The sequence below is a fragment of the Agelaius tricolor genome, unplaced genomic scaffold (assembly GCF_023055355.1).
Source record: "Agelaius tricolor isolate 1412-34295 unplaced genomic scaffold, bAgeTri1.0.p SCAF_25, whole genome shotgun sequence".
Taxonomy (NCBI): domain Eukaryota; kingdom Metazoa; phylum Chordata; class Aves; order Passeriformes; family Icteridae; genus Agelaius; species Agelaius tricolor.
Genome location: NW_027269285.1, coordinates 3,103,439 through 3,128,842, shown reverse-complemented (window position 1 = coordinate 3,128,842; position 25,404 = coordinate 3,103,439). Strand labels below are relative to the sequence as shown.

The 25,404-nt window shown below is 49.1% G+C and overlaps 2 protein-coding genes across 3 annotated transcripts in view; one reads left to right on the top strand and one right to left on the bottom strand.

Moving 5' to 3' along the window:
* Positions 1-305: 305 nt before the first annotated feature.
* On the bottom strand, positions 306-5,891 carry TLCD3A (TLC domain containing 3A). Its single transcript, XM_071448106.1, has 5 exons — positions 5,571-5,891; positions 4,853-4,936; positions 2,629-2,842; positions 2,430-2,525; positions 306-2,039 (listed from the first exon to the last, which is right to left on the bottom strand). Exons 1-5 carry the CDS (start codon positions 5,690-5,692, stop codon positions 1,770-1,772), a joined length of 786 nt encoding a protein of 261 aa, XP_071304207.1. The 5' UTR covers positions 5,693-5,891; the 3' UTR covers positions 306-1,769.
* A 64-nt stretch (positions 5,892-5,955) lies between these two features.
* Positions 5,956-25,404, top strand: part of VPS53 (VPS53 subunit of GARP complex) — a 64,602-nt gene continuing 45,153 nt past the window's right edge. For both annotated transcript variants that reach the window (XM_071447533.1, XM_071447532.1), the window contains exons 1-5: positions 5,956-6,104; positions 8,609-8,689; positions 9,701-9,750; positions 10,526-10,592; positions 25,218-25,304. In XM_071447533.1, coding sequence (XP_071303634.1) covers positions 6,021-6,104; positions 8,609-8,689; positions 9,701-9,750; positions 10,526-10,592; positions 25,218-25,304 — 369 coding nt within the window. In that variant the 5' untranslated portion in view covers positions 5,956-6,020. The remainder of the gene's footprint in view (positions 6,105-8,608; positions 8,690-9,700; positions 9,751-10,525; positions 10,593-25,217; positions 25,305-25,404) is intronic.

The window sequence follows — 25,404 nt, the reverse complement described above, 5'->3', positions numbered from 1 at the left end:
GCTGCAGCCTTGCCTGCTGGCTCTCTGCATTTACACAGCAGCCTCCAGCATCGAGGAAATAGCTTCCCTCTGGCTGCTTTGCCACCAGCCCTCTCCTAGTCCCGGGAGAATTGCTGGTTTTGCCACGTGCTGCCTGAGGCTGAAAAGCAAGTTGGAGGCTGGGAATCGAGTTGGGTGAGTTCAGGACAGGCAGGAGCCTTTGGAAATCCATGTGTGCTGCTTCTGCCCGGAGGTGGGGGTGCAGCAGTAACCCCACATGTAACGCCCCCACCCAGCAATGAACAGCACGTGGAAGAGCCAGCCAGTGGTGTGACTCAGAGAGGAAATCTTTATTGGTCTCCTGATAGTAAATAGGGCAGTGTTAGTGCAAACTGAGGTGCCTCATTGGCTGGGGGTTTTTTTTGGTCCTTACATAAGGCACGTTATTCGCAATGAAAACAGTGAGATACAACATCTGTAAGGAGTTGCAGGAGTTTGTAACATCAGCTGGTCTCGGTGGTTACTGTGACTGTGGAGTCTCTGCAACAACAACCACAGGTCGGAAGAGGCCCTTTTTGTTTTTTTACACTGTATCCAGAACAGCAGCTGTGGTTGGGATGAGATCCAACGCCCAAAAGATCCAGGTTTCGGAGAGCTTGGCTGCTGGTTTCAGACAGAATGAAAGGCACAGAGTGGTCACAGGTCTCTGGGCATGGGGGCCGTGCCAGGGCTGTGCCAGTGCAGTTCCCTGCCTGGAGCAGGCACAGGAGGCTGCAGGAGGAGGTGGCTGTCCTGGCTGCAGGGGATGAACTCAGCTGTGGTCTGATTGCACACATCCTGTGGTGCAGGGCAGGCTGGGGAGCCTGTACCCATTTTGCTGTGACTAAAAGTGGAAATGGGCTGAGCTGGTTCAAGGACCAGCTCAGCATCCTGCTCTGGGGTTGCTGGTTCTTCTGTGCAGCCCCACGTCTGTCCCTGGCAGCCTCATGGGGGTGGGATGGGGCTGGAGGGATGGACTGTACAGGTGTTTCCAGGGGCTGGTGGTGCCAGCTGCAGGGCAGGGCCTGCCAGGTGGTTTTAAATACCTGCTGAGGGGATGCAGGCCAGATAAAAGCAGCTGTGGTTAGGGGAGGGAAAATTGCACCCCTTGCCAAGGAAGGGCTCTGCACAGTGCTCTGCGTGTTGGTGGTGAGACAAGGACTCCTGTCCCCATCCTGTCTGAGACAGCAGAACCATTCCCCTGTCCTGGCATGAGCTTCTGCCCTCCAGCCCTGCTGGGAGCACAGGAGTCCCCCCAGGACTGTCAGAGGTTTGTAGTGAAAAGCACCCAAAAGCACCGTGTGGGGTTGAGTGGAGCTTGAGCCCAGCAGCAGCAGCAGGAGGAGATGAGGTGCACGTGGAAGGTCAGAGGCCGAACAGGGCTGTAGTGTAGAGCTGAGGTCAGTAAAGGTCAGGAAGGGCTCTGCAGAGCTGTGCTGCAGCTCCAGGCCTGCCTGGGGCCGCGGCAGGTCCGGCACAGGCTCCCCATGGCCGGGGCTGGGCCTGCTCCAGCATCTCCGCGCCGGTGTCCGGTGTCAGCGCCGGGGGGGGCTGGAACAAACCCCTCTCGTGTAACCCTCAGGCCGCAGAGCCGCATCCCAGCGGGAATGTCGCGCTTCCAGGCCGGCTCCCCCCTCGGCAGGAGGACGCGAGGAGAGCCCTCCAAGCCCCGGCTGTGCTGCGGACGGGAGGCGCTCCCCAGGGAAGGGCCGGGGGCTGCCCCGTGCCAGCCCCTGCCGTTATCAGCTCCGTTATCTGCTCCGGTGGGCGGGAGAGCCGCTGTAGAGCCGGGCGGCCTTGCGGCAGATGAGCATGAACCAGTAGAGCTGGGGGGCGATGAGGGAGGCGTTGGCGATGTTGCAGTGCAGGGGGATGCGGAACGGCACCAGGTACACCGGGATCCCCACCTGGCGGCCGTAGGCCGCGTACATGAAGGGGAAGAGGAGGATGCGGCACACGAAGAAGGTCACCAGGACGAGGATCCCGTTCACCTTGTGCAGGAGCGTGTCCTGCATTTTGAGCTGGGGAGGAAGGAGGTGAATGTGGGCTGAGCAGCATCGCAAAGCTCCGGGGCACTGGCGGTGCTGGGAGCATCCAGGAGGGCTGGAGGAAGGGGAGTGGGAAGGGATGGAGGAGGGCAGAGGGCAGGGGTGGGAATTAATGTGGTGCAGGAGAGGGCAGCACCAGCCCAAGGGCATGCTGGGCATGCTGGTTACTAGGAGAGAGGGATGGGACACTGGGAGGAAGGCAGCACTGCAGGGGAGATCTGTGCCACAGCTGTGGGGCTGCTCCTCTCTGAGACACCCCCAGCTCAGCCAGTGCCTGGAGAGGGCCTGATGGACCCTGGGCCAGGGAAAGGGGATGAACTGCTGGGGGCTTCCCAGCCCTGAGCCCCATCCCTCCTGACCTACCTGCATGAGGATTTTGCCCAGTGAAACAAAAGGTGTGCTCAGCTCTGCTGTGAAGATGCAGCCCACGAAGAAGTCCCCCAGCTCTCCCCTGAAGTGCTGTAAAGAAAGCCAGCACTGAGCATGGGGCCCTGCAGAGAGGTGGCCAGGAGCCAACACCCAGCATGTCCAGGGGGTCCTGGACTCCTGCAGCAGCCCTTACCTGGGTGATGGGGGTGAGCACGATGAGGATGAAGAGGTGGTGGGTCACCATCAGCCTCTCCTGCAGGAGGAAGCTCCACATGCTGGCCAGCGAGTGCTTCTTCTCCAGGATCCCCTTCTCCTGGCTCTTGTGCCAGTGGCAGAGGTACATGACATAGATGTCATAGGTCATGTAGGGAACCAGGACCCAGACGTACTCCACAGCCAGCCAGTGCCTGGGGAGGAGCAGCACACACAGAGGCATCACAACAGCTCCCAGCACCTTGCTCTGGGAGATGATAGAAGAGTCTTTAGGACTGAAATGGCAGCATTTTCAATGGATTTTGAAGCTGAAAGGGGGTGAATTTAAACTCTGTTTGGCTCAGCAAGTACAGGCTGAGCCAGAGAAAAGGTGCCTGGTACGTGTGGAAGAAGGATCTCAGTGCTGACCCTGCTGCTGCTGGGCTGTGCCAGGCACTGAGCTCAGCCTGGCCAGGCACAAACACAGCACTAAGGATGGATCCTGATTAGCCCCACAGCCAGGTGGTTGCTGCACGGACCAGAGGCACAGCATTTTTTGGGATCCAGCACCAAGCTGACACCTTTGCACAGGTGATCTCCTCCCTAAGCCCTCAGACCCCCAGAGCTGGTGCTTGGTGGTGGAAACCCCCAGTCCTGGGTCTCTCCTGCCTGTCACACTGCACCAGCTGGCTGCCTAACCCAGGGAATGCTTGGGAAGCACGTGGAGAACTCGGAGTTAACCAGGGATGGCTGGCCTGGAGTTTGGAGAGTGAAGCACAAAATATCCAATATAGGCAATAAACCCCCATGAGGCGTTTGTCAGTTGGGAAATAATTGCAGGCAGCTGCCTGTTCCCAAAGCATGTTGGAATCCTGGTTGCACAATCTGGGCAGCAGCAAGCCCTGCTCTGCAGGGACACCAGCCTCCTTAAAAAGTCCTGCATGAAATCACACTGATTAAAAAAAAAAATAGACAAAACTACCCTTTGCCGTTGCTTGGAGAAATGTAGCTTGGGGCTCAAATCTCTTTTTGCTCTCTTGCCATCCCAAGAAAAAAATTGTTGTGGCAGTCCTGCTCCAGATGGAAATATGGAGTGGTGTGAAGCACGGGTGGCAAGTGATTGTGTTTGCAAAACTTGCCCAGGGCTTTGGAGGGCAATTACAGCACCAGCAATCTAACGATTGTCTGCCTCTGGAAATAAACTGGCAAATTTTACCGCAACCTTTGTGATGCTTCCTGGCTCGCTGTCTTGCTGTCATCTTCCCTGCTGAGCACTGGGCTCAATTTCCTCCAGATTCAAAGAAAATCTAGGTCTCTGCCCACAAAGTGTTTGCACAGAGCCCTTGGCCTTGAGTACACCCAGGCAAGCAGACAGCTCCAGGGGAAGGAGGGCTGCTGGCAGCACCTTCTGTCTGTGTGGCTTTGGGATCCATCATCTGCCTTATCTATACAGCAGAAATTTTATTTCAGAACAAAAAGATAACTCATAGATTGCCTGGGTTAAGCAGGTGTGAGGATCTGGGTAGATATCTCTACCTAGAAGAGCAAGGCAAGATAATTCATATCTGCGTGCTAAAGACAGGTGTGTATGGCCAAGGTGGCAGCCCTTCCTAAAATTCACCCTAAAATCGGTGTGTGATGGTTGAATTCCAGCTCAGCATAATTATATTCTTCCCTCCTGCAATCTTCTCTGCTAGTCTGGATAATAGCTCTGTTTTTAAGTCTTCTGACCCAGATTACACTATCACTCTGCCTGAGAGCCACTTCTGGGCAGTTTATCTCAGAGCACCGAGGACAAGGCAGCAGGATTTTCCTTCAGAGCAAGCTCCATCCCAACTTTACCATTTCTGGACTATTTCAGAATCCTTTTGGCATGCCTTGATTTACCTCTGAAATCAGTTCTCAACAGGTCTGTTTGACTCTACAATTTCAGTTTCCAGCAAGGAGACTCCCTACCCCTTCAGAGCTGTTGATATCTGTATTTTTCTCTCATATCCAGCCCATGTTCCAGCCCATGTTCCAGCCCATCCTTTGAGGACCCTGTGCTGGCAGAGCACCCCCAGGCCTGAGCAAGCTGCTGCTGTTCGGGGGGGTGTACAGCCAGCACATTGCCCAACCCAAATGGGGCAAAGAGGAGCACGAAACCGATTTTCCTCTCCCCTTTGTACGTGCAAGCCTTTGGCAGAGCACATCCTCAAGCACATCCCCAGGGGGCTCTGCCTTACCTGTCGTGCACCACGTTCTTGCAGCTGAGCATAACCGTGATCCCCGACACCGTTGCCATCGTGGCTTGGACCGTTGATACCAGCCTGAAACGGACAGAGAGGAAAGGGCTCACCCCAAATGTGACCCCAAACGGGCCGAGGCTCGGGGCTGCCACCGGGAGAGCTGGTGGCACTGAGGTGCCCGCTCCGTGCACACCCCAGCGCCTCGTCACGGCGAGGACGTGTCGGGGTGGCTGTGCCAGGGGGATCGTGCCGGCTCCCGTCCCTTCCACCCCCGTGGGCCGGTGGAAACGCTGCCGGTTCCCCGTGGGCAGAGGGAGGGAGGGAGGGAGAGCTGCAGCGGAGCATCCCCGGCCCGACAGCGGTACCGCGGTGCGGGTCCGGCCGGGCAGAGATGCCGGTGCTCGGGGGGATGCTCTCACTCGGGGGGATGCCCGTTTTCCGGTGGGATGCCCGTTTTCCGGTGGGATGCCCGTTCTCCGGTGGGATGCCGACGCTCGGAGTGCTGCTCCTTGGTGCCGGTCCTTGCTCCCCCCGCTCGGGCCAGCCAGGGACCGTTCCCCGGAGCGTCGCGGCACCCCCGAGTCCAGGCTCACGGCCGGCGCGACTCGGTGCTCGTGGCCCGCCCGGATCGCTCCCGGTCCCGCTCCCGGTCCCCATCCCGGTCCCGGCGGGTCCCGCCGCGGTTCCCGTCACCTCCCGCCGCTGCCGCCCGTACCTGCCGCTGAGGAGGATGCGGTCCTTGAGGCTCAATCCCGGGGAGGCCCAGCGCAGCAACCGGATGCAGAGGATGAAGAGCCCCGGGAAGAAGGCGGAGGCGAGGGCCAGCGTCCGCCACATGGGGACGAGCGTGCTGTCTCCCGCCGCCGCTTGTCAACAGCCGGCCGGGCGGCGAGAGAGCCCGGCTCGGCTCGGCTCGGCTCAGCTCGGTCCGGCTCTGCTGGGCCAGGCTCGGCTCGGCTCGGCTCGGCTCGGTCCGGACCAGCCCCGCCGCTCCCGCCGCCGCCGGGACGCGCCCCGCTCCGCCGGGCGGAGGCTCCGCCCCCGTCCGGTGAAACCCCGCCCACTCAACGGAACCACGCCCATCCCGGCACCTCCCCGGTGGCTCAAGCCCCGCCCCCCGGCGGCCCCGCCCCTCCCGCGCGCTGCCGGCGGAAGCGGCGCCGCCATGGAGGAGGACGAGCCGGAGCTGGAGGCCGGGCTGGAGGCGGCGCTGGAGCTGGCGCCCGCCGTGCAGGCCGCCATCGAGCAGGTGCGCCGGGCGGGCCCCTCTGCTCAGGGGACAGGTGCGGGCGAGGCCCGGGGCCGCTCGGTGAGAGCCCGCGGCCGGCTCCGAGCCCTTCCCCGCCGGCTCCGGGCCTTCCGCTGCTGGGCCCGGGAGCCCCGGGCTGGCCGTGCCCTGTCAGCCCCTGTGGGCTCGAAGCGGCCGGGCCCGCGTCGGGGGCTGAGCGTGGCTCGCCGTGTCCCCGTCGCTGATCGCAGGCGCGGTCCGTGGTGTGCAGAGCAGCCCGGTGCCCGCGGCTCGGCTGGAATTGGGATAATGGGAATGTCCTGGTTCCATTGCGGTGAAACACACGGGGTTTGCATCCAGAGGGTGCTGGCACTGCCCAGGCTCCCCAGAGAAAGGGCACGGCCCCGGGGCTGCCAGAGCTCCAGGGGGGTTTGGGCCCCGCTCCAGGGGTGCCCAGGGTGGGGGTGTTGGAAGGGCTGTGCAGGGACAGGAGCTGGGCTGGATAATCCTTGTGGGGCCCCCCCATTTCAGGGCATTCTGTGTTCCAGTGTTCTCTGAAACCCTTTGTGGCACCTGGAGCCAATCCTGTGGGAACCCAGGGTCAAACCATGGCTCTTGTCCTCTGTGACTGAGCCTGCCCTGCCTGCAGTGACCCTTCCATCCCGAGGGCTCTTCCTGGAGCAGAAGTCTGGGCAGCAGCAGTGTCTGTCTCACAAAACAGCACTCAAGTTTAAGTTTTTGCACTTTGTTGAGTGTTGAGGCTTGTGGGTCGCTTTTGGTGGCCCTCTTTGAAGAGCAAGGAGTGACTTTGGGAACTGGTAAATTAAATGGCAACTTCTAAAGGGGACCTAGAGCTTGTCCAGAGAAAGAATCCTCTGCACCTGTAGACGTGAGTTTTTAAGCAGTGGAGAACCCACCACATGCTTGGCTGAATTATTTTAACAAACATTAATTAAAGCTGTAGTAAAATATTCACATCCTGAGCACTGGGAGATGCTGAGGATGACACCACCTGCTGCTTTCCAACTTCCTCTCTGGCACTTCTCAGCCCAATAATCCTGTTGCTCCTGTCAGTGTTCCCTAACCAGTTTTGGGGCAAAAGCTGCCCAGTTCTGGTTAAATGAGCAGAGCTGGCTCAGCTGCCCTGCCGGAAGCAGGGTGGGGAGCACAGGCAGGACTGGTGCCCCACCAAAGCCAGGCTAGCATTTCTGATTAATAGGTTGTGACAAATTGCTGGGAGTGACAGCTCCTGCAGCTGCTCCAGCTGCCTGCAGCACTGATCCCTATCTGCACTTGGAGTGGAGCTCCTGAGCAGCCTTTATCTCCCATCTCACCTCTTGTTTCATCTGCTCTTAATACCTGTGGAGGTTTGGGGTTTGTGGGGATTGGTTGAGTGTGAGTTGTGAGCAGGATGGGCTGAGTGTGATGCTGCAGTTGTGCTCTTGCCATGGGCTGATGCCGGATCATTCTCTTCACTCACCACAGCCTCGTGCATGTTTAACTGCTGCCTGCTTCTCCCGGGCCACAGGATGACTGGGAAGGCTTCCCAGGAGGGCTGGTTCAGGCAGAATTTGCTTTTATCTCACAAAATCACTGATTTCACAGTGCATAAATGCTGTTTTGTGTGCCCAGGTGTGAAGGCTTTCAGGGGATGCTGTGTGGGGTCAGCTCTGCTTTTGCCAGGGGCATGTTGGCCTTGGGGTGCAGAGCTGATGTAAATTTGGGACAAATATCAGAATCATGGAACACTTTGGTTGGAAGGGACCTTAAAGACCATCCCATTCCTTCCAGCATCCCAGGCTGATCCAAACCTCATCCAGACTGACCTTGAACCCTTCCAGTGATGGCACATCCACAGCCTCAGTGTGGTAGCAGAGAAGGGAAAGCACCACACACCAGTCTCTGGGGACAAAAAGCAAATCCTGGCAGCTGTGTTTGTGTTGTTTGAGCTGCTGAGGAGAGATGAGATCTGTTTGCACCACAGCTGCTCTTTCCCCCTGCCCAAATCATTCAGCAGATTGTGTTTCTCTTTGGTGAAAAGTGGCAAACCCAAGTCTCCAGAGAACTTGTACAGCCACTCCTTGATTCATTCACGTTTCCTATTGCAGGGCTGTGGAAAGCAAACCCTCTGCCTGTCACCATGAGGCCTGGCAAAGCTCTTGCCTGCTGAAAAGAGCAGGGCAGAGCCTCAGTTTGTTCCCAGACAGCAGCAAAAGCATCAGCGTGGTTTGGGATACAGAGCTCGTGTGCCTTGGGAATTCCTGGATGGATGGGTTGTGCCAGGGCTCTGTGTGGAGTCGTGTGTGTGGATTATCTGTGTTTATCCAGGCTGATAGCCACAGGAATTTTGGGAGGTCACAGCCCTGCAGAGCATGTGGATGCTCTGCTCCTGGCCACTTGTTAGAGAAATGCTGTGAAACTCAGCTGGAAGTGGGTGCTGAGGGAATTAAAATTGTAGAAACTGTGTAAAGTTACAGAAATCACTGATGATGGTTGATTGTGTTTGTTTTCCTCCCTCTTCCCAGGTATTTCCCAGCCAAGATCCACTGGACAGAGCAGATTTCAATGCTGTGGAGTATATTAATGCTCTCTTTCCCACTGAGCAAGTAAGTAATGCTCCAAATACTCTCAGGCTTCACTTACATGCTTTTTACTATCAGATTTTACTTCCACCCTTTACTATCAGGGTAACCTGATAGCAAATGACCAAAGCAGTGTTTAAACCTCTGTCCAAACCTTTTATTTTAAACACTAGCACAGGAAATAAAGCTTTAACAATAATCACTTCTTAAATTTGCAGCTCACAGGGTTGCTGTCATTATGTGTCTCTTTCCACCCAGAGTGCTTGCTGCAGTTAAAGTCTTGCTTTGATTTGTGGAAATAAATTAATTTTCTCTGTAGATGGAGTAAATGTCATAACTTGCCATATATTGGTGAGTTCCTGGGGTTTTCAGCCAAATCAGGCAGGTCTTGCTTGTACAGTTATCACAGGAGAGTTTGAATCCAATTATTTATTTTGAGATTTAAAGAATGAGATTGCTGTGGGCCCACATCCCTACTTGGTGTTCCCAACTTCAGCCCCAGGGGAGTTTTGGATTAACCTCTTGCCAAACAGAGATGTTTCTACAGGTGAATTTTGTGTCTTGAGGCTGCTCCAACATCTCTTATGTCTGAGATCCTCTGCAGCACTGTGGTTCTGCCTTGCAGCTTTCTCCAGTGCTGTGGTTTGGCTTTTTTCCCCTTTGCCAGCAGGGAGGAGCTGCTTCCCCAGCAGTGCCTTCACTGCAGCCCCTTCCAGCCTATTTTCTGTGGCCCTGGGCTCTGCAGGGGGGTCTCAGCCCCGAGGCTCTGTCCCCATCCCCAGTGCCCACTGGAGGTCACTGTCACACCGTTCTGCTGGCAGAGGACACAGCTCAGGGGTGGGGGAAACCTGACCTGTCCTTTTCTGCTCTTTGTGATGTGACCGAGGAGCAGCTGAGTTGTCTCATCTCCTCCACCTGTAAAACAAAACCATTGCCCTCCTCTTCCCCAAAACCCCTGTGTGATGAAGTGTTTGGGATCACAAATTCCTCTGTAAAACATTCACCATTTCACTTCTCTCTGATTTTTTTTTTCAGTCTTTGGCAAACATTGATGAAGTTGTGAACAAGATCAGGCTGAAAATAAGGTAAATGTTTATATTTCTGCATTTCATTGCATCTCAGGTCTGATTGTCACCAAGGCTTCATAAAGTGCTTCAGCTGACAGGATTTAGTTTGTTTAAAAGGCATGGATAGGACCAGCCTCGAGTCTAATAGTGGAACAAAACAATTATAATTTTTATATTTCATTTCTATTATGTGTCCTTCAGGCTGTTTAAGCTGATGGGTTGCAAAGTGCAGCTTTGAAAAAAAACTAAGAACCAAAAAATACCAAATTTTAGTACAGTTTGAAGGCTGAGTGAGCAAACTACCCAAAAGACTCAGTTGCTAAGAATTCATTGGTTTTGGGGTTGGAATATATTGTAAAAACTCCCACTCTCTATTTTTAAATTGTCATTATTGGTCCTAAAAGTACAAAATAAACACAAGTGTGCATGAAATAATTAAATTTTCTGTGCTGGCTGATATTGCCAACATGAAATGATTGAGACAGCACTTTCACATGTGGGAAGTTGAAATGCAAACAGACAAGGGAGAGCTGACAATATTGCTTAAGGGAACAGGAATGCAAGAAACCCTGGTTAAATTAGGAAATGGATTTTTATTTTTGCAACAGGACTTTGAAATTGTGCAAGATAGTGCCATTGAACAGAGAGGGAGGGGGGAAATAATGAGTTTAGCATTGGTAAGAGCAGGGGTTTTTTTTGTTTTAAATTGGTTCTGTAGCTCTCAGGACTCCCCCAATTTGTTTGGGTCAGGCTCCCAGAGGCTGGGTTTGACACTCTGGGGTTTTTCCTGCAGGAGGTTGGATGACAACATCCGAACTGTGGTGAGGGGACAGACCAACGTGGGACAGGATGGCAGGCAGGTATGTGCAGTGCCAGGGCCTCTCACCTTGGCCTGTCACCCTGAGGAATGGCTCTGGCAGGCAGAACTCCACTGCTGCTGTTCCTGAGATGTTCCTGTGCCTCTGACACTGATGAGCTGCTCACTCAGCGGCTGTTGTGACCTGCCTCACCCTCTGAAGGGAAGGGAAAGAGGAATTGATTTAAAGATCAAAAGCAGGAGGCCTGTGTGCCACTCTGGAGCTGATGATAAAACAAGCAGCACTGAGCAGGTACATTTGATCCTGGGTGGGGATCAATACAAGGCTGTTTGTCCTTTTCACTGAGCTGTTTGCTGAGGTGTCCCAAGTTCTGTCACTGTGCTGATCCCTGGCTGCCCCTTCCTCTTGCAGCCTCTCAGGTTTTCTCTTGTGTTTTGCCTGGCAGAGGTGTTTTCTGGGAGTTCAGCACTGGTGAGCACAGCCATGTCTGCAGGGGCTGTGGGTGCTCAGCTTGGCCTCTGTGCCAGCTGATTTTGAGGTGTCACCTGCTTTGGTTCTATTTCCTGTCCTGTTTTAGAGGGCATTGAACCTTGAACCATCAGGCAAGGCTCCTCAATGACTTCTTAATACCAGCCTTAACACTGGCATGGGGTAATGACCCTCTCTATTCCCCACTCCTTGCTACCACATCATTTGGTATCTATTTCTAATCTCATTTCTGCCACAGAGCCCTCAAGGGAATTATTTAAGCTGTCTATACTTTTGTCATGCTTTAGAAAAACATGAGAGCTGCTCACCTGTCCTAGCAGAAGAAGTTGAATCATGGATGTCTCAGCAGTGCTGTTAAACTGGGGATGTGCTTGGGATGAGGCTTACCTGGGAGTGGTGCTGCTGTAATTACTGTGCAGGAGGGAGAGCAGCAATCAGGTGAGGTGGCAATTACAGGAATTGAGGAGGGAGTGGAAGCTGGTGCAGTGCTTGGAGAGTTTGGCCATGGTTGGAAAGCTGGACCTGTTGTAGCCTTTTGGGCCCACCTGAGAGGATAAATTCTCTGAAATGCCACAAAGGAGTGGCATTGAGAAGAGCTTTGGGTGAGAATTGCCTGGAGTGCCTCAGGGCTTGGAAAAAAGGATGAGCACAAGCAGTGCCATGATCAGTGCCTGTGGGATAACAGGAGCATTTCTGTGCTGTGGAGATTGGCCAGCTTTGCTCAGAGCTCTGTCCTGGGTCTGTTCTTTCTCACTCTTCCATCTCTTTGAAGTTCTCCAGGGCATGGGCAGTGTCCTGCTCTGAAGCACCAGGAAGGCAAAGCTCTCTGTGCTGCCCTTCCTGCAGTGTGGTTGTAAAGGAACCAGTAAAAATCCTGATTAACTAAAAACCTTCAAGTGTTCACTTGGGTGTCCTTGCAGGACATGTTTCAATTGGCTTGGACCTGTAGTTAATCACAGATATTGCTGTATTTAGCTGTGGATTTTCCTGTTTTCCCTCATTTTGCTGCTTTGCAAAGTAGAAACAAACTTTAAAACAGATGCCAGAGCTTGCAGTGGCATGGGCTGAGGCCAGACAATCTCCCAGGAGCACAGCTGTTGTTTCTTACTTTGAGATCCTAACAAACACTGAAACCTTTCAATTATTTAATGTGCTACTTCTCTGGGAAGAAAAATAGATTGATTCTGAACTGCTGTGAGCTTTTTCTTTCTATGTTTCTAATCCAAGCCCATTGTTACACATTGGATTTGCATTTTTTTGTGTGAATTGCTGGAGCCAGACTGTTGGAGTGGCAGGACTTGGCTGGGTCTTGAAGTTCAAAGCAGTGAAGGAGCCATCAGCAAGCTCAGATTTTGGAGATCACAGGGACCTGCAGCAGAGGAGGTCTGGGGAACTCCTGAGTGGCATTTCAGTCTGAGATGGAATTTTACATTTGTCACTCCAAAATCAGAGAAAACCTAGCAGGAACATTTCTTGTTGTTGTCACCCCTGCCCTGTGTCCCCTGGGTGCTGTGAGGGGAGTGAGGCACAGCCCTTTTCACATGACCACCCTGCTGATAGCCCATTGTGGGGGTGCAAACCTTGTTTTCCAGCTTCAGCTGCCTGTTCCTGTGCTGAAAAGTGCCTTTGTTTTACCAGCATATTCACAGGGGGAATCAAGGACACTTGGAAATGTTTTTATAGAGTAAGAGGCCTGACTGCTCCCACTTGGAGGGGAAGGGTTTTATTTTCCAATGCAAGAAATTGTTTTGAAACAACTGAAAACAAGGTGCTGTTAAGGCAGGTCAGTTCTGTGCTTGGAAGGGAGTTGCTGTTTTCCTTATTTAGTTTTCCTGGTAATTTGGTCCCACAACAAAATTAAGTTCTTGTTTCTACTGATCTATTCTTACTAAATTTGTAAGAAACTTGTATCCTCAAGACCAGTATTTCCCTGCAAAATTGGATTGACACATCCACATGGACAGATAGTGTCATCCTGTGAGCCTCACCCTCAGGCAGCACAGGATGAAGATCATTATTGCATTTTATCATCATAACCACAACTGCAAACCACCCTTGATTAGGAAGGAAACAGTTGGCAAGCAGCTTTTGCAAGAGGTTTGAAACAAAGCTCAAAGGCAGCCACATCAGTAAATTCAATCTCTAATCTTCTTCCATTTTTAACTCTTAAGAGTTAGAGATGTCTCCTGCCTGTAGTGCACAGAACTTGCAGCATGCTGGCTTTTGGAAAATTTTTGGAAAATTACTGTCTTTTGATTTCCATCCCTTGGCACACTGAGATCCAGGAGGAGCACTGCAATCCATCATCCCTTTGAAAGCATGTGCCATAAATAAAAGTGCATCTCAACTCTGATTTTGTAGCTGCTTGGATTTCAGTAGGAGCTCAGGATCTTGTGTATTTGACTGCAGGATTGAGCCTGAAAGGTGTTTTTCAAAAACATCTTCCCTTCAGTTATTCTCTCCTAACAACCCCTGATATTGTGGCCAGTGTTTGCCAGCATTGCCTGAGTGTGTTGTGCTGGAGATGAGATGTCCTTTTCTGAGGGGTAAATAAGAGTTTGAATAAACATCCTTTCAGTCTCTGACTTCCTTCCAAGGGAAGCACAAACCCTGGATGCAGTGACAGAAGAAAAAATAAAAAGTTGTTAAAGTCAAAGCAGGCCAGGAGGGGATTCTTTGCTGAGTCCCTGCCCTCAGCTGCCTGTGCTGGTCCATCCCTGCTGCCCTGGCAGGTGAGGGAGCTCAGCCTTGGCTTTCCCATCTCCTGTCAGCCAGAGCTGCCCAAAAAATGCTTGGGAATCTCGTGCAGGCACTTAATTCAAAGCTGCTTGAATTACTGGGGTTTATCACCAACCTACCCACTCCCTTTTTTAGACACCAGTGATCCAGGCAGGTTCCTAGAAGACAAACTGAGCTTCTCAGCCTTGCCAGCCTGGGTTTTTTTGGAGGAGAAGGGGTTATTTACCAGCTGAGCCCAGCAAGGAGCTTTCCAAAGCTGTCTTGTGGAGGAGCTTTGTTGAGAGCTGCACCTTCCCAGCTGTCCAGGAGAGGGGAGCCCAGCCTTGGTTTTGAGAGCAGGATAACATTTTCAGAAGAATCTAAATCCCTGAGTCTGAGCCACTGGGGAATATGGAGCGTGCAGCTATGGAAATGTGCTCTCTGTGCTCCTTAAGGAAAAGGAGACCTTAGGGATGGCAAGTCCAAAGTCCTGATTGCAGATCCAGCTGCTCCAGCTGTGCTGGAGTCTCCTGTCCTGTCTGGCTGGGAGGATGGTTGGGATAACACTTCTGTGCCCCCCTGCCTAATGAGCAGGGCTTTGAGCTGAGTTGTAGCTATGAGAAGGCATTTCAGTAAGAAATTTTCATGGGAAAATAGCTTTTTTTTTTTTTTTGTCTTATCAGCTTTTAAACTGTTTCCCAAACACTCTTGCTCATGTACAACGTGTGTGGATAAATGAGCAAGGAGGTGTTTGAAAAAGCAGATTCTGAGTCTAAAATTAAAGGCCATCAAATAGATGTGGCCCCAAAAGAGTTATTTAAGCAGCTCTAAAGGCAGGAATGCTCCCTTCCCCACAAAGCATAACGTTTCCCAGTTCAAAGCATCTGCCTTCTTGAAATTTTGCCCTAGAATTTCCTCCAAATGCAAAAGCCTTAAAATAGTCTGGCTCATTTGGCTTCCCCTTCCTGGTGCGATATTTCAGTAAAATCTGCAGACAATGCCCTGAACCTCAGAAATTATCTCACTAATGATCCTTTTATGGGAGGAAACAACAGCCGTGGGTGGAACATTCCTCTGCAGGGTGTAACAAAATTTTCCTTGGGAGTCCCAGACTTGGACTATTTTGGATGCCTTGGGAGAGGCTGGGAATGCAGGAGCTGCTGTGCTTCAGTTGTAACAGTTTCTAGGGAGCCAGTGCTACGCAGATTTTTCCTCTGGAAGGTTTTTTTTGGTTTTTTTTTTTTTTTCCCTCAGAGCTGCTGCTGTTGCTGAACTGGAGTGTGGGCTGACCTTGCTGAGAGCTGCAGCCCAGTTGTGGCATAATTTCCTCTGTGCCCTAGGGTGCAGTATAAAAAGTTCCCATAGATTTTTCCAGGGAGCGTCGAACGCTCTCCCTATGGTTTGATGTGTCACTCCTCAGTTGTGTTTATTGCTGGAGCTTCTGCATGGGCTGGCTGTAATTTTTCTGACAGTTGCTGACATGCCTTTACTGGTTGTTTGGCTGAAGCTGCTTCACCTATCAGGCTTTTGTCCTTGTAATAAGTAGCCTCTGCATTTGTTGCTGGTTTAACCCTTGGCAGTGTCTGTGCAACCAGGGTGAGTAAAGGTGAGGTGGATTCAGCTGAAATCCATTTAAGAAAGAATCAAGAGTCCCAGAGCAGTCCCAAGATCCCAAATGTATTTGTGGCTTGATAATTTGAATCTAAATAAAACCCAACAAAGTTCTTTCTGTTATCTCTGGTCCATCTTTCCCTTCCTGCCCTGTGCACACAACGTAAGTGACTGAAGTTGCATCAAACAAGGACTGTGTTTCAAAGAAAAATGTGGTTTATTGCTTAATGTGTCTAATTTTGTTAGAGTCTGGCTCAATTAGTGCTAGAACAAAGTTAAGTGTTAACCAGAAGTGCAAATGGATGTGCCTGGGCTGGGAAAAGCTTTGGATGTTTCTCATGGCTGAAGATACTGGCTGATAACTTGGGATTGCTTTGGTTGGCTCCTTCTTTGTTTTGCTCCATGAAAACAGTGATATATATTTTCTTTCTCATAACTCCATCAGTACAAGAAAAAGGGATGGTAGCTGCTGTGGTCAAATAATGGGAATATTTCCTTGCTGCCCAGACAGTTCACTTGGCCATCCCATCTTTTGGTCAGCCAGGGCTGTCCTTTCTCCTGGCATGTAAAAATGAACATCTGGGCTCTGCAGCTGTGGGGAGACTCTGCCTGCCCTGCCCTGGGTGTGCTGCAGTGTCTGGCAGTGTTTGAGCCTGTGGGAGGAGGAGGAGGAGGCTGTGTCTGGCAGAGAAAAATGCCCACAGGTTGTGGGTTTGACAAGGTCATAGCTGGAAATGCGTGAAATACTCCCTTGGTTTTTCTTTTCTTTAAACAGAGATCAGGAAACACTTTGCAGAATCAATAGAGGGAGGAAGGAGGAGATGAAGATGGGGAGTGAGCAGAAGAGGAGAGGGATGCAGGTGCTGCACAGGGCAGTGGGGGCCTTTGCTGTGGTGCTGCTCACAGGGGTCTGAGGATGAGGGAAGAGATGAGGATCTGCCTCCATGTTTCAGAAGGCTGATTTATTATTTTATGATATATATTATATTAAAACTATACTAAAAGAATAGAAGAAAGGATTTCATCAGAAGGCTGGCTAAGAATAGAAAAAGAATGATAACAAAGGTTTGTGACTGACCGAGCCAGCTGGGCTGTGATTGGCCATTCATTAGAAACATCCACATGAGCCCAATCCCAGATGCACCTGTTGCATTCCACAGCAGCAGATAACCATTGGTTACAGTTTGTTCCTGAGGCCTCTCAGCTTCTCAGGAGGAAATAATCCCAAGGAAAGGATTTTTCATGAAACATGTCTGTGACACTCTGCTGCTTTTCTGAGCAGTGTCCCGAGCCCCAGGGCAGCTGCTGGGTGGTGTCACCACAGTCGCCTCCAGCTTTGTGAGGACTGGCTACAGCAGTGTCAGCCTGGCAGGCAGGGAGGTGCTTTTGTGCTCTCTGTGTATAAACCTGCTTAAGAAGCTGCTCTGTTGCTTCAGCCTCCCTCCTGCACCTCCACCTCCTTATGAGGTGACTTTTCTGACTGCAGGTTGTGTTTCCTGCTGAGCTGAGGCACCCAGTGCACATCTCCTACCCTAGGCACTTCCCTGCCATTTATTTGTTTATTTAAACACTTCCAGCCATCAAATTCCAGAGCTGCTTCCTTGGCCCCAGTGCCAGGTTTGACTCATTTGGAGGGTGTTGATGTGTCCCTGCTGCTGGGACAGCACTGGCTGTCATAATCTCTTAATAAATAATTGAACCTAAGTCTCTGAAATATTTGGGAGCTATTTTGTGTCACAATCCCTGGTGTTGTAAGCACCATCTCTCAGTTGTATTCATTCTCTCCTGCCTGGCTAAGCTTTATCACCTGGATTTTTATGAATGGGTCATTATTCTGAAATGTGAGCATATGAAATATGACTAGTGTTAGATTTCAATACCTTTTTAAGATAGTGAATGGATTGGGGTTAAATATGGGGTTTTAAGCTGTGTGACTTCATATATTTTATAAAAAGTCATGCCACAGATTCTGTAAGGCTCCAGCTGAGTGATTAAAGTCCCATAATGTTCTTTTGTAACCCATGAATAATAAGCAGGAGCTGAGCTGCCAAAATGAATCAGAAGTGAGTTTCATTCAGAGTCATTTCCCTAGTGAGTTGTGACAGCTGGACAATGTCCTTCCCTTGTAGTGACACTGAGCTTTTTCTAGCCCAGAACACGTTCAGTGCACAAGGTTCCAGGTGAATGGCATGCCAGGAAGAGCTGGTGCTGTTTATTCTCATGCTGGCATAACTTTTGCCATCTGCTGCAAGGCAGGAGCAAGTCTGAGCTTGACCTTGCCCTGTGCTTGAGCTCAGGGGATGTTCCTGTCCTGCAGCCGAGCCTGGGGATGGGGTTGTGCTTGTGCTGGCAGGAGGAAGGTGCTGGTGCTGCTGGAGGCACTGCAAGCTGCAAACTGTGACCAGTCCTGTGTGGCTTTGATGCCAACAAAGCAAGAAACCCAGCCTGAAAATAGAATTCCAAACAGGCAGGAGGTTGTGTCTTATCGTGGATATTTAAAATTCTTTTCTTTCCCCCCTTTTTTTGTCTTGTTTTTGGTTGTTGTCGCCTCACGTTTTTGGTGTGTGGTCATGTTTATTCCAGCTGTGTTGCATCCATGCTTATAGGAGGTAAACTGACAGGAATTCCACTTGGAGATCCCTACTTGCAGGGTTCCTGGTGTGCCTGTCCTTTCCCCCCATTTCTATTTGCCTTTAAACTCTTAACCTGTGCTGATTTTGACTGGGGCAGAGAAAGAACCCCATCCTTGTGATGAAAATTAACTCTACCCCAACCCAAACCAGCACATGGAGCTGGATAAGAATTCATCTTGCAAAACCTGGTGTAACCTGAGTGGTTGCTAAACTTACCCTCCACAGAAGTCAAGCTCTGAAATTGCAGATGTGGCTCTGAAATGTGGCTCTGATATTGCAGATGTGGCTCTGATATTGCAGATGTGGCTCTGAAAAGTGGCTCTGAAGTTGCAGATGTGGCTCTGAAGTTGCAGATGTGGCTCTGAAATGTGGCTCTGATATTGCAGATGTGGCTCTGATATTGCAGATGTGGCTCTGAAAAGTGGCTCTGATGTTGCAGATGTGGCTCTGAAGTTGCAGATGTGGCTCTGAAATGTGGCTCTGATATTGCAGATGTGGCCCTGAAATTGCAAATACCACCAACTGCAGTGTGCAAACACCTCAGCACACAAATCAGCTGGGGTCCCTCAGTCATTCACAGCCTTCCCAAATAAACTGAGTGTGTTTTCCCTCTGATCAAGCAGACTCAGGATGGAGGATGGAGGGAGGGTGAGGAGCATTCCCAGGGGCTCTGGGTTCTCCAAGGTGTGTGCTGTGCACAGGGAGGTGCAGCAAACACCTGCAATCAAGGGTGTCAACACCAACAGGAGGGCAGAGCCTCAGCTTGGCTATCCTGACATAGATAAGGAGAATAATGAGTGGCTGCAGAGATTTTGCTGCATGATAATAGTGTTTAATTTTGGGCGTGGGGCAAGGCTGTGGCTGCTCACCTGCCACGTGAGGAAGTTGTAGTAACCTGCCATGAGGTGATGGTAAAGCTGTAGTAACCTGCTATGAGGTGATGGTGAAGCTGTAGTAACCTGCCATGAGGTTATATATATTTTTATAAATACTTATAAGTACATATATAGTATTTATAATACATTTATAGTATTTTATGGTATTTATATAATACTATACTGTATTTATATAATACATTTATAGTATTTATGCTGTATTGGGCCAAGAAGCCCCCAGTGCTCTGATTTAATTTCTTCCCAAATCCTTGCCATCCCCCAAATTCAAAAGCTGCACCACCAGCATCAACCTTTCTTTTTTTATTTTTAATTTTTTTATTTTTTAACCCTTTTATTTTCAGTTCTCATTATAAATATGACCATGAGGTGATGGTGAAGCTGTAGTAACCCACCATGAGGTGATGGTGAAGCTGTAGTAACCCACCATGAAACCTAAGCCTGATGAAGCTCCAGGAGCTTTATTTTTTTAGGTTGTGCAATGCCTGTAATTAACATTTAAATGGCCACACTGCCCTGGTGCAGATAAGGCACTGTAAAACTCATGTAAAATTACTCACAGGAGCAAGGCCACCCTGACCTCTGTCACAGCACTTCAGCACCTTTCTCATAGTGCAGACACCCCTGGGTGATGCTGTGAAATCTGGGGTGCTGCAGACACCCCTGGTGCAGTAAAATCTGACAGCTCAGAGAGGTGCTGGAGCAGCCCAGGGTGCAGTTCAGGGGTTAAACTGCAAGGTTTTGGCCAGAACGACCTGGAAATCAGCTGTCACTTCACCCCTTGTGTCTGTCAGTGTTTGTGCAGCTGTGGAGAGCGTGGGGTTTGATTTCTAAGCATGATTTGGGGTTAAGTGAAGGGGCAGTTCCAGCAATTTTAAGCTTTGTGCAGTGTTGGATGTAATCTGCTGATAGAAAGTGTCCTGTGCAGCCTGAGTGGTTGGGATTGGAGCTGATGACACAAAACTCTCTTCTTCAGTGACAATTGGAGTAGTTATGTACGATTTGCTGAACTGCCAGGGTAGAAAAATGTGCTACAATCAAACCCCAGGGTGATGAGCCCTTCAGGTTTGCCTGCTCAGGGAAAGCAGCTGGCACTGTCCTGTGCTGAGACAAGCCCAGGCTTCAGTCACAGTGGTTAAAACGTGAGGGTTTTCTCTGAAATGAAATCAGTCTGAGAATCAAAGTAAATTTCCACCCTTCCCCAATCTGGAGGGACTCGTTTCTATGAGGTTTCAGCAGCAGAAAATGTGAGGCTGGTTCCAGTGTGAGAGGGTTGCTTTGAAATCTCCACAGCTGAGGCTCCTCAGAGAATTTGGGATGGGAACTTTATTTTTAGTCGTGGTCTAGATTTTCATTGATCTGGGCTGGAAGTGTGGCAGCAAATGAAAGAAGCATTAACACTCAGAATTCAAGAGCAGGGACCAGGCCAGGAGCATTAAATTCTCAGCATCATGACCACAGCCCTATTCGTAACATTAAAAATACATTTGGATGCTGTGAATTTGGCAGATGTCAAGTGTCTATAAAACACTTGGTAGAGGGCAGCTTTCTGATGTGAATAACAACATTCAATTGAACTATATATTGGCTAGAATCAAATAAAAATAACATGTTTCTAGCACAACACCAGCAAGCAAATAGAAACCATGGAGGTATTTTAACCATTACTGAGGGGAAAAAAAAAAACAGTCTTAGTTCAGTTAATCCCCAAGCAAGCAAACTTCATCTGAAAATTTGCTTTTTCTCCCGCTTCAATGACATCTTCTAGTAACACACAGGCCTCTTAATTCCTATTTGCATATTTCCTGGTACTGAAGTATTTTCTTGCACAAGATTCCTGATGGGATGCATAAAGAGGTATTTAGAAATTAACACACCCACTAATGAGCTGCTGGTTGATGGGGTGATGTGACAGCTCTGTACCTGGGCTGGAGGAGGAGGAGGCTGTGTCCATCTGCAGCACTGCAGGGATTTGGAGAGACTGACTGTAATTCACTGGGCTGGTTTGTTTTTTTTTTTGGCTGGAATAATTGTTGCTAACACTGTTTTTTGTCAGCCTGGTACTGTAAGTCACTGGAACATAACCTTTTAAAGAATGCATCACTTCCAAATTTAACAAACCAGTCACAGTCTGGTCCCACCTCTCGCTTGGGTTATTTTCTTCCCTCCTTTTGCTGCTTGGAAGATCTGGTGTGAAGAGGTGACACAAGGAATGATGTGTGGTCTGACCTCAGGAGCTACTTGGGGCAATGCCAAGGAAAGCAATTTTAGAGGCAGTCTCTCAGTGATTCACGGTTTACCTCTGCTCCCTATTGTTTTACACCGCTGCCTTTGGAGTCTTTTGCTGTCACATCTCAAGGTGAATGAGGTTGCAGAGCTGTGGCTGATTCATGGGCTGTGTTTTTCCCTCCAGCTTTGGAGAATTTGGCAGACAGCAGAGCTGCTCACCGGCTGCCCAGCTTACCTGAGCTCAGGCTGTTGAGTTTTCCACCTGCTGTGTGTGGTGTCTCATCTTTCTGCTCTGAGCACAGGAGCTCCCACTGCATAAACACTGCCTGAAAAACATGGGGATGGCTGAAAAATCACAGTGGCCTTAAACTGGGGGACCCCTTTGTGGCTTCCTTCCCATGAATTATTTTGGGAACTCGCTTCTGCAAGGCAGCCCTGGAAGCAGGGCAGGCCACATCCCCTCCTTCCCTCCTGCACCCAGGACGTGTCAGACACACTAAACCACAGGAGGAGGAATGTGATCCGTGGCTTGTACCAAGCACTCTGTGGCTGGAGCCACTCCCCCCATGGCTGCTCCTGCCAAATTTACTAATTTAGCTGCTCTTTGCTAAATTTCCACTGCTCAGAGCAGTTGGGGAGCCTGGGCTCAAACATTAGGGAAAAACTCGGACACCCCTGGCTCTGCCTCCCAGCCGAGCCCTCTCCATCCCCACCGTGGTTCTCAGCTGGTGCTGGCACTCAGAGGTTGCACAAAGTTGAATAAATAATTCTGATGGGTTAATTGTAGCTTGCAGGCTCAGCTGTTGATTAGAGTCATATGGTGTTTTTCCAGTGTGTCACAACCTTGTTTTCAACATCCTCGTTTCGTATAACCACAACAGATGATGTCTCCAGTCTCTTTTTATTTCTTCCTGCTCCTCTGCCCCCAGAATGAACTGCTGGTGGAGGGCAGGAAATGCAATAACTTCCCTCCTGGTTGCTGTTTGGGGTGTGTGCATTTCCATGTTTCCCAGTTGCACTGGTGAGGAAAGCAATCAGTGAGCAAGGCAAGGTGAAGGCAGTGCTGGGGCACAGCTGGGAGAGCACTGCCTGTCATCCATCGTGGCAACCAGACTGCAATAAAAGCAATTCCTGGCCTCCTGATACTGTTTTTCCCTAGAATTTCTGTCCAAAAGAAACCTATTAATAAAGTAGTAACAAAAGCAGGAAGAAAATGCTTTTAAAATTCATGATTCACTGTTGTAGCAGGAGCAGAGTGTGAAGGGAAATGCATTTTTTCCCTTCAGCGTGGCTGTGGTTTCCCCTCTCTTTTTACAGCTGAAAGAACAGTCATTAGTTACATTAATAAACTTCTGTATTGCACCTTGAGCAATTAGACCTACTTTCATGCCCTAGATGTTGGTTTCTTATCCCCTAATAACACTATTTATCAAAGATGAGGTGTTTTCTTGTATTTGAAATTTGTTTTTCTATTTGCTTTACTCTGTGTTTATAGTAATTGGGAAGGTGATGGTTTTCTTTCATTATTGGTTAATTTTCTTTATTTGTTTAATTTTCTTTATTTGTTGGTTAATTTTCTTTATTATTGGCTAGTTTTCTTTATTTGTTTCCTCTACACACAGTATTTTACTCTCAGATGCTATAGTTAGAGTGTACAGCAAAAAGAGTTTAATTGATTTCTTTAAACTGTCTTCTGGGATTTTTTTAATGGTACACATGCATGAAATAACATTTTTTTATCCAGTTCTGAACTTCACAGATCTGTCTGACAGAGCCCTCCCAACTTCAAAAAAAATAGGTTTTCACACATTGTTACTTTCAGCAAATGTTTGAAGGAATGTTTTCATCTCTAAATGTAAATTATACAAATGATATATTCATTATAGAAATATATATAGATTAGATAATAAATTGGTGTGTTCTGACTCATGTAAGGAATATGCAGCTCTTTTTTTTTAGGAGAATAGATAAAGATTTATGTCTTTAATGTCCAAGCAAATATTTGGAAGAAAGTTTTAAGGAATGAAACAAGTGTTGGTGAGCAATTCTGATTTACTCAAGTTTGCAGTTGAGTTCCCTGCCTGTTTTTTTATTAATTTTTTCGCAGTTATGGAAATGTTTTCCCTTTTCTGAGGGATGTGATGCAGGACAGAAGAGCAGCTGCTGTTTGGTGTCTCCCCCATCCCAGCCACATTTCTCTCAGCAGCAGGAGACCCCAATTCTTTAATTCATCAGATGGGGCAGAGCACACATTGTCTCATTTTGTGTTTTTCCAGAGTTTTTTTAGGAGGTGAAAGTGTCAGGACCAGGTGATGACACCAGTTTGCCTCATTTTTTGGCAGTTTTCAGGGACAAAATCCGATTTTTTCTCAGCTCAGTGTTCCAGGGGCAGTTTTTAGGTGGGGATTTTGCCCACCCTGAGTGTGCTGCTTTCCACTGAGCAGCAGGAACTTGTTCTTCACCCACTTTCCTGTAAAGCCTCTTTTTAATCACAATCATTAAATTTCACCATTAGAGAAATAGGTTCTTTTGAAGAAGCTCTGAATTCCTGGGACTGTGCAGAAAAATCAGCATTTGCTGTTAGTGCTGAGGCAAAGGGAGACAGTAATTGGCATCTGTGAAGAATTTCAGGCTGAATCTTGAATTTTATACAGACCTATCCAAAGCTCAGGCCGTACAAAACAGTTGCTGCTTGCTTAATAATTTAATTATTAATTATTAATTACATTACAGAGTAATGTGCTGCGGGCCTGAGCACAGAGACAGAGCTAAATATGTCGAAAAGAGCATTCTTTGCTCCTTTGCTTTGCACTTAATCCACAAGCCTTTAAATGGAGGAGGAAATTTAATTCTCAGAAGAGTTGGAGAGGCTGCTGGGGGCTGTTCAGGCCTGGCACAGCCACCCTGCAGCACATTTCTGTGTGTTCATGTCCCTCAGTGACCATCTGTGACACCAATCCAGAAAGTGTTAACTTTCACATGATTCAGAAAATTTTTCAGAGGAGACTTTTCTTCCCCCACCCCCCCTCTGGAAAATGAATTATAAACCATCTCCAGCTTTTTTTATGCTTTTATTATAACCCAGCTATATTCCAGCAAAAAGCTCCTGGCAGATAGTTTCCTCATCCATTTCCAAATGAAGATGTGTTAAATTTATTTGCTGAAGGAACTTGTAGCTTGTGCTGTAACCTTGGTCATGGGACTGGATATAAAAGCAGAGGGATAGAAGCCCACTTAACAGCAGGGAACAAAGTGGAGCTGGAGCTGGAAATGTTATCAGGCTGGGAAGGCAGAACGTGTAGAATTACTGCAGAAGGCAGATTTTGGCCATGTGATTTTGGATTTTGGATTTTGGACATGTGGCTTCCCTCACTGCATCCACATGTGCTTCATGCTGCTGCTGTGAGCTCAGGCTGGGCCGTGGTTGGATAAATAAAAAGGACCAGGTGCCCCAAGAAAATAGCATTAAAATCCTATTTTAAATATTAAAAATATTTTTTTATCCTGTTAAATGGTGAGAGCCATTTCCTGGGCTCCACCTCTTTACCTGTGCTTAGAAAGAGCCATTCCTCCTGCAGGTGTGTGGGAGGCTGAGCTGCCCATTCCAAAGGAATCAGCATCATGTTTTCCACCAGGATAATGTCCTGTTAATTCAGCAAGGGGTTTGTGCAAGCACTCAGTGTTCTATATGTGTGGTTTTTATTTATAATTAATGATGAGCATAGAGGTCTTGTGGAGGTTTCATTTTTCTGCTCTAAATATGTGTTGATCAGGAGCAAGTTCTACCGATTTTTCCACACTTAGTCTGTCAAAATATATTCCAGTAACCTTAAAGAGCTGCTTTCATAAAATATCTTGATGAAATTTTGCCAAATCATTATTGTAAAATGGATTCTGAAACCCTGGCCCACTCAGGTTCAATATTCCAGCGTGGTACATTGACTTTTGTTGTGCTGCTGGTATTTTCTTTGTAAGAAAGCTGCTCCCCTCCAGTGCCCCAGCCCCAGAGAGTGTTAAGAGCAACTGTGTATTTCTTAGAAAGGTGAAAACTGAATGCAGATTTTCTTTCCACTCTGACCTTGTTTCTTTTCCAGGCCCTGGAAGAAGCCCAGAAAGCCATTCAACAGCTCTTTGGTAAAATTAAGGATATTAAAGACAAGGCTGAAAAATCTGAACAAATGGTGAGCAGCACTTTCTTTCTGGCCTTTGAAAGGGAAGGGACACTGACTTTTCCTGGCAGTAACATTTTTGTCCTTGGTCCTGGCTGGTTGGTAATTTCCT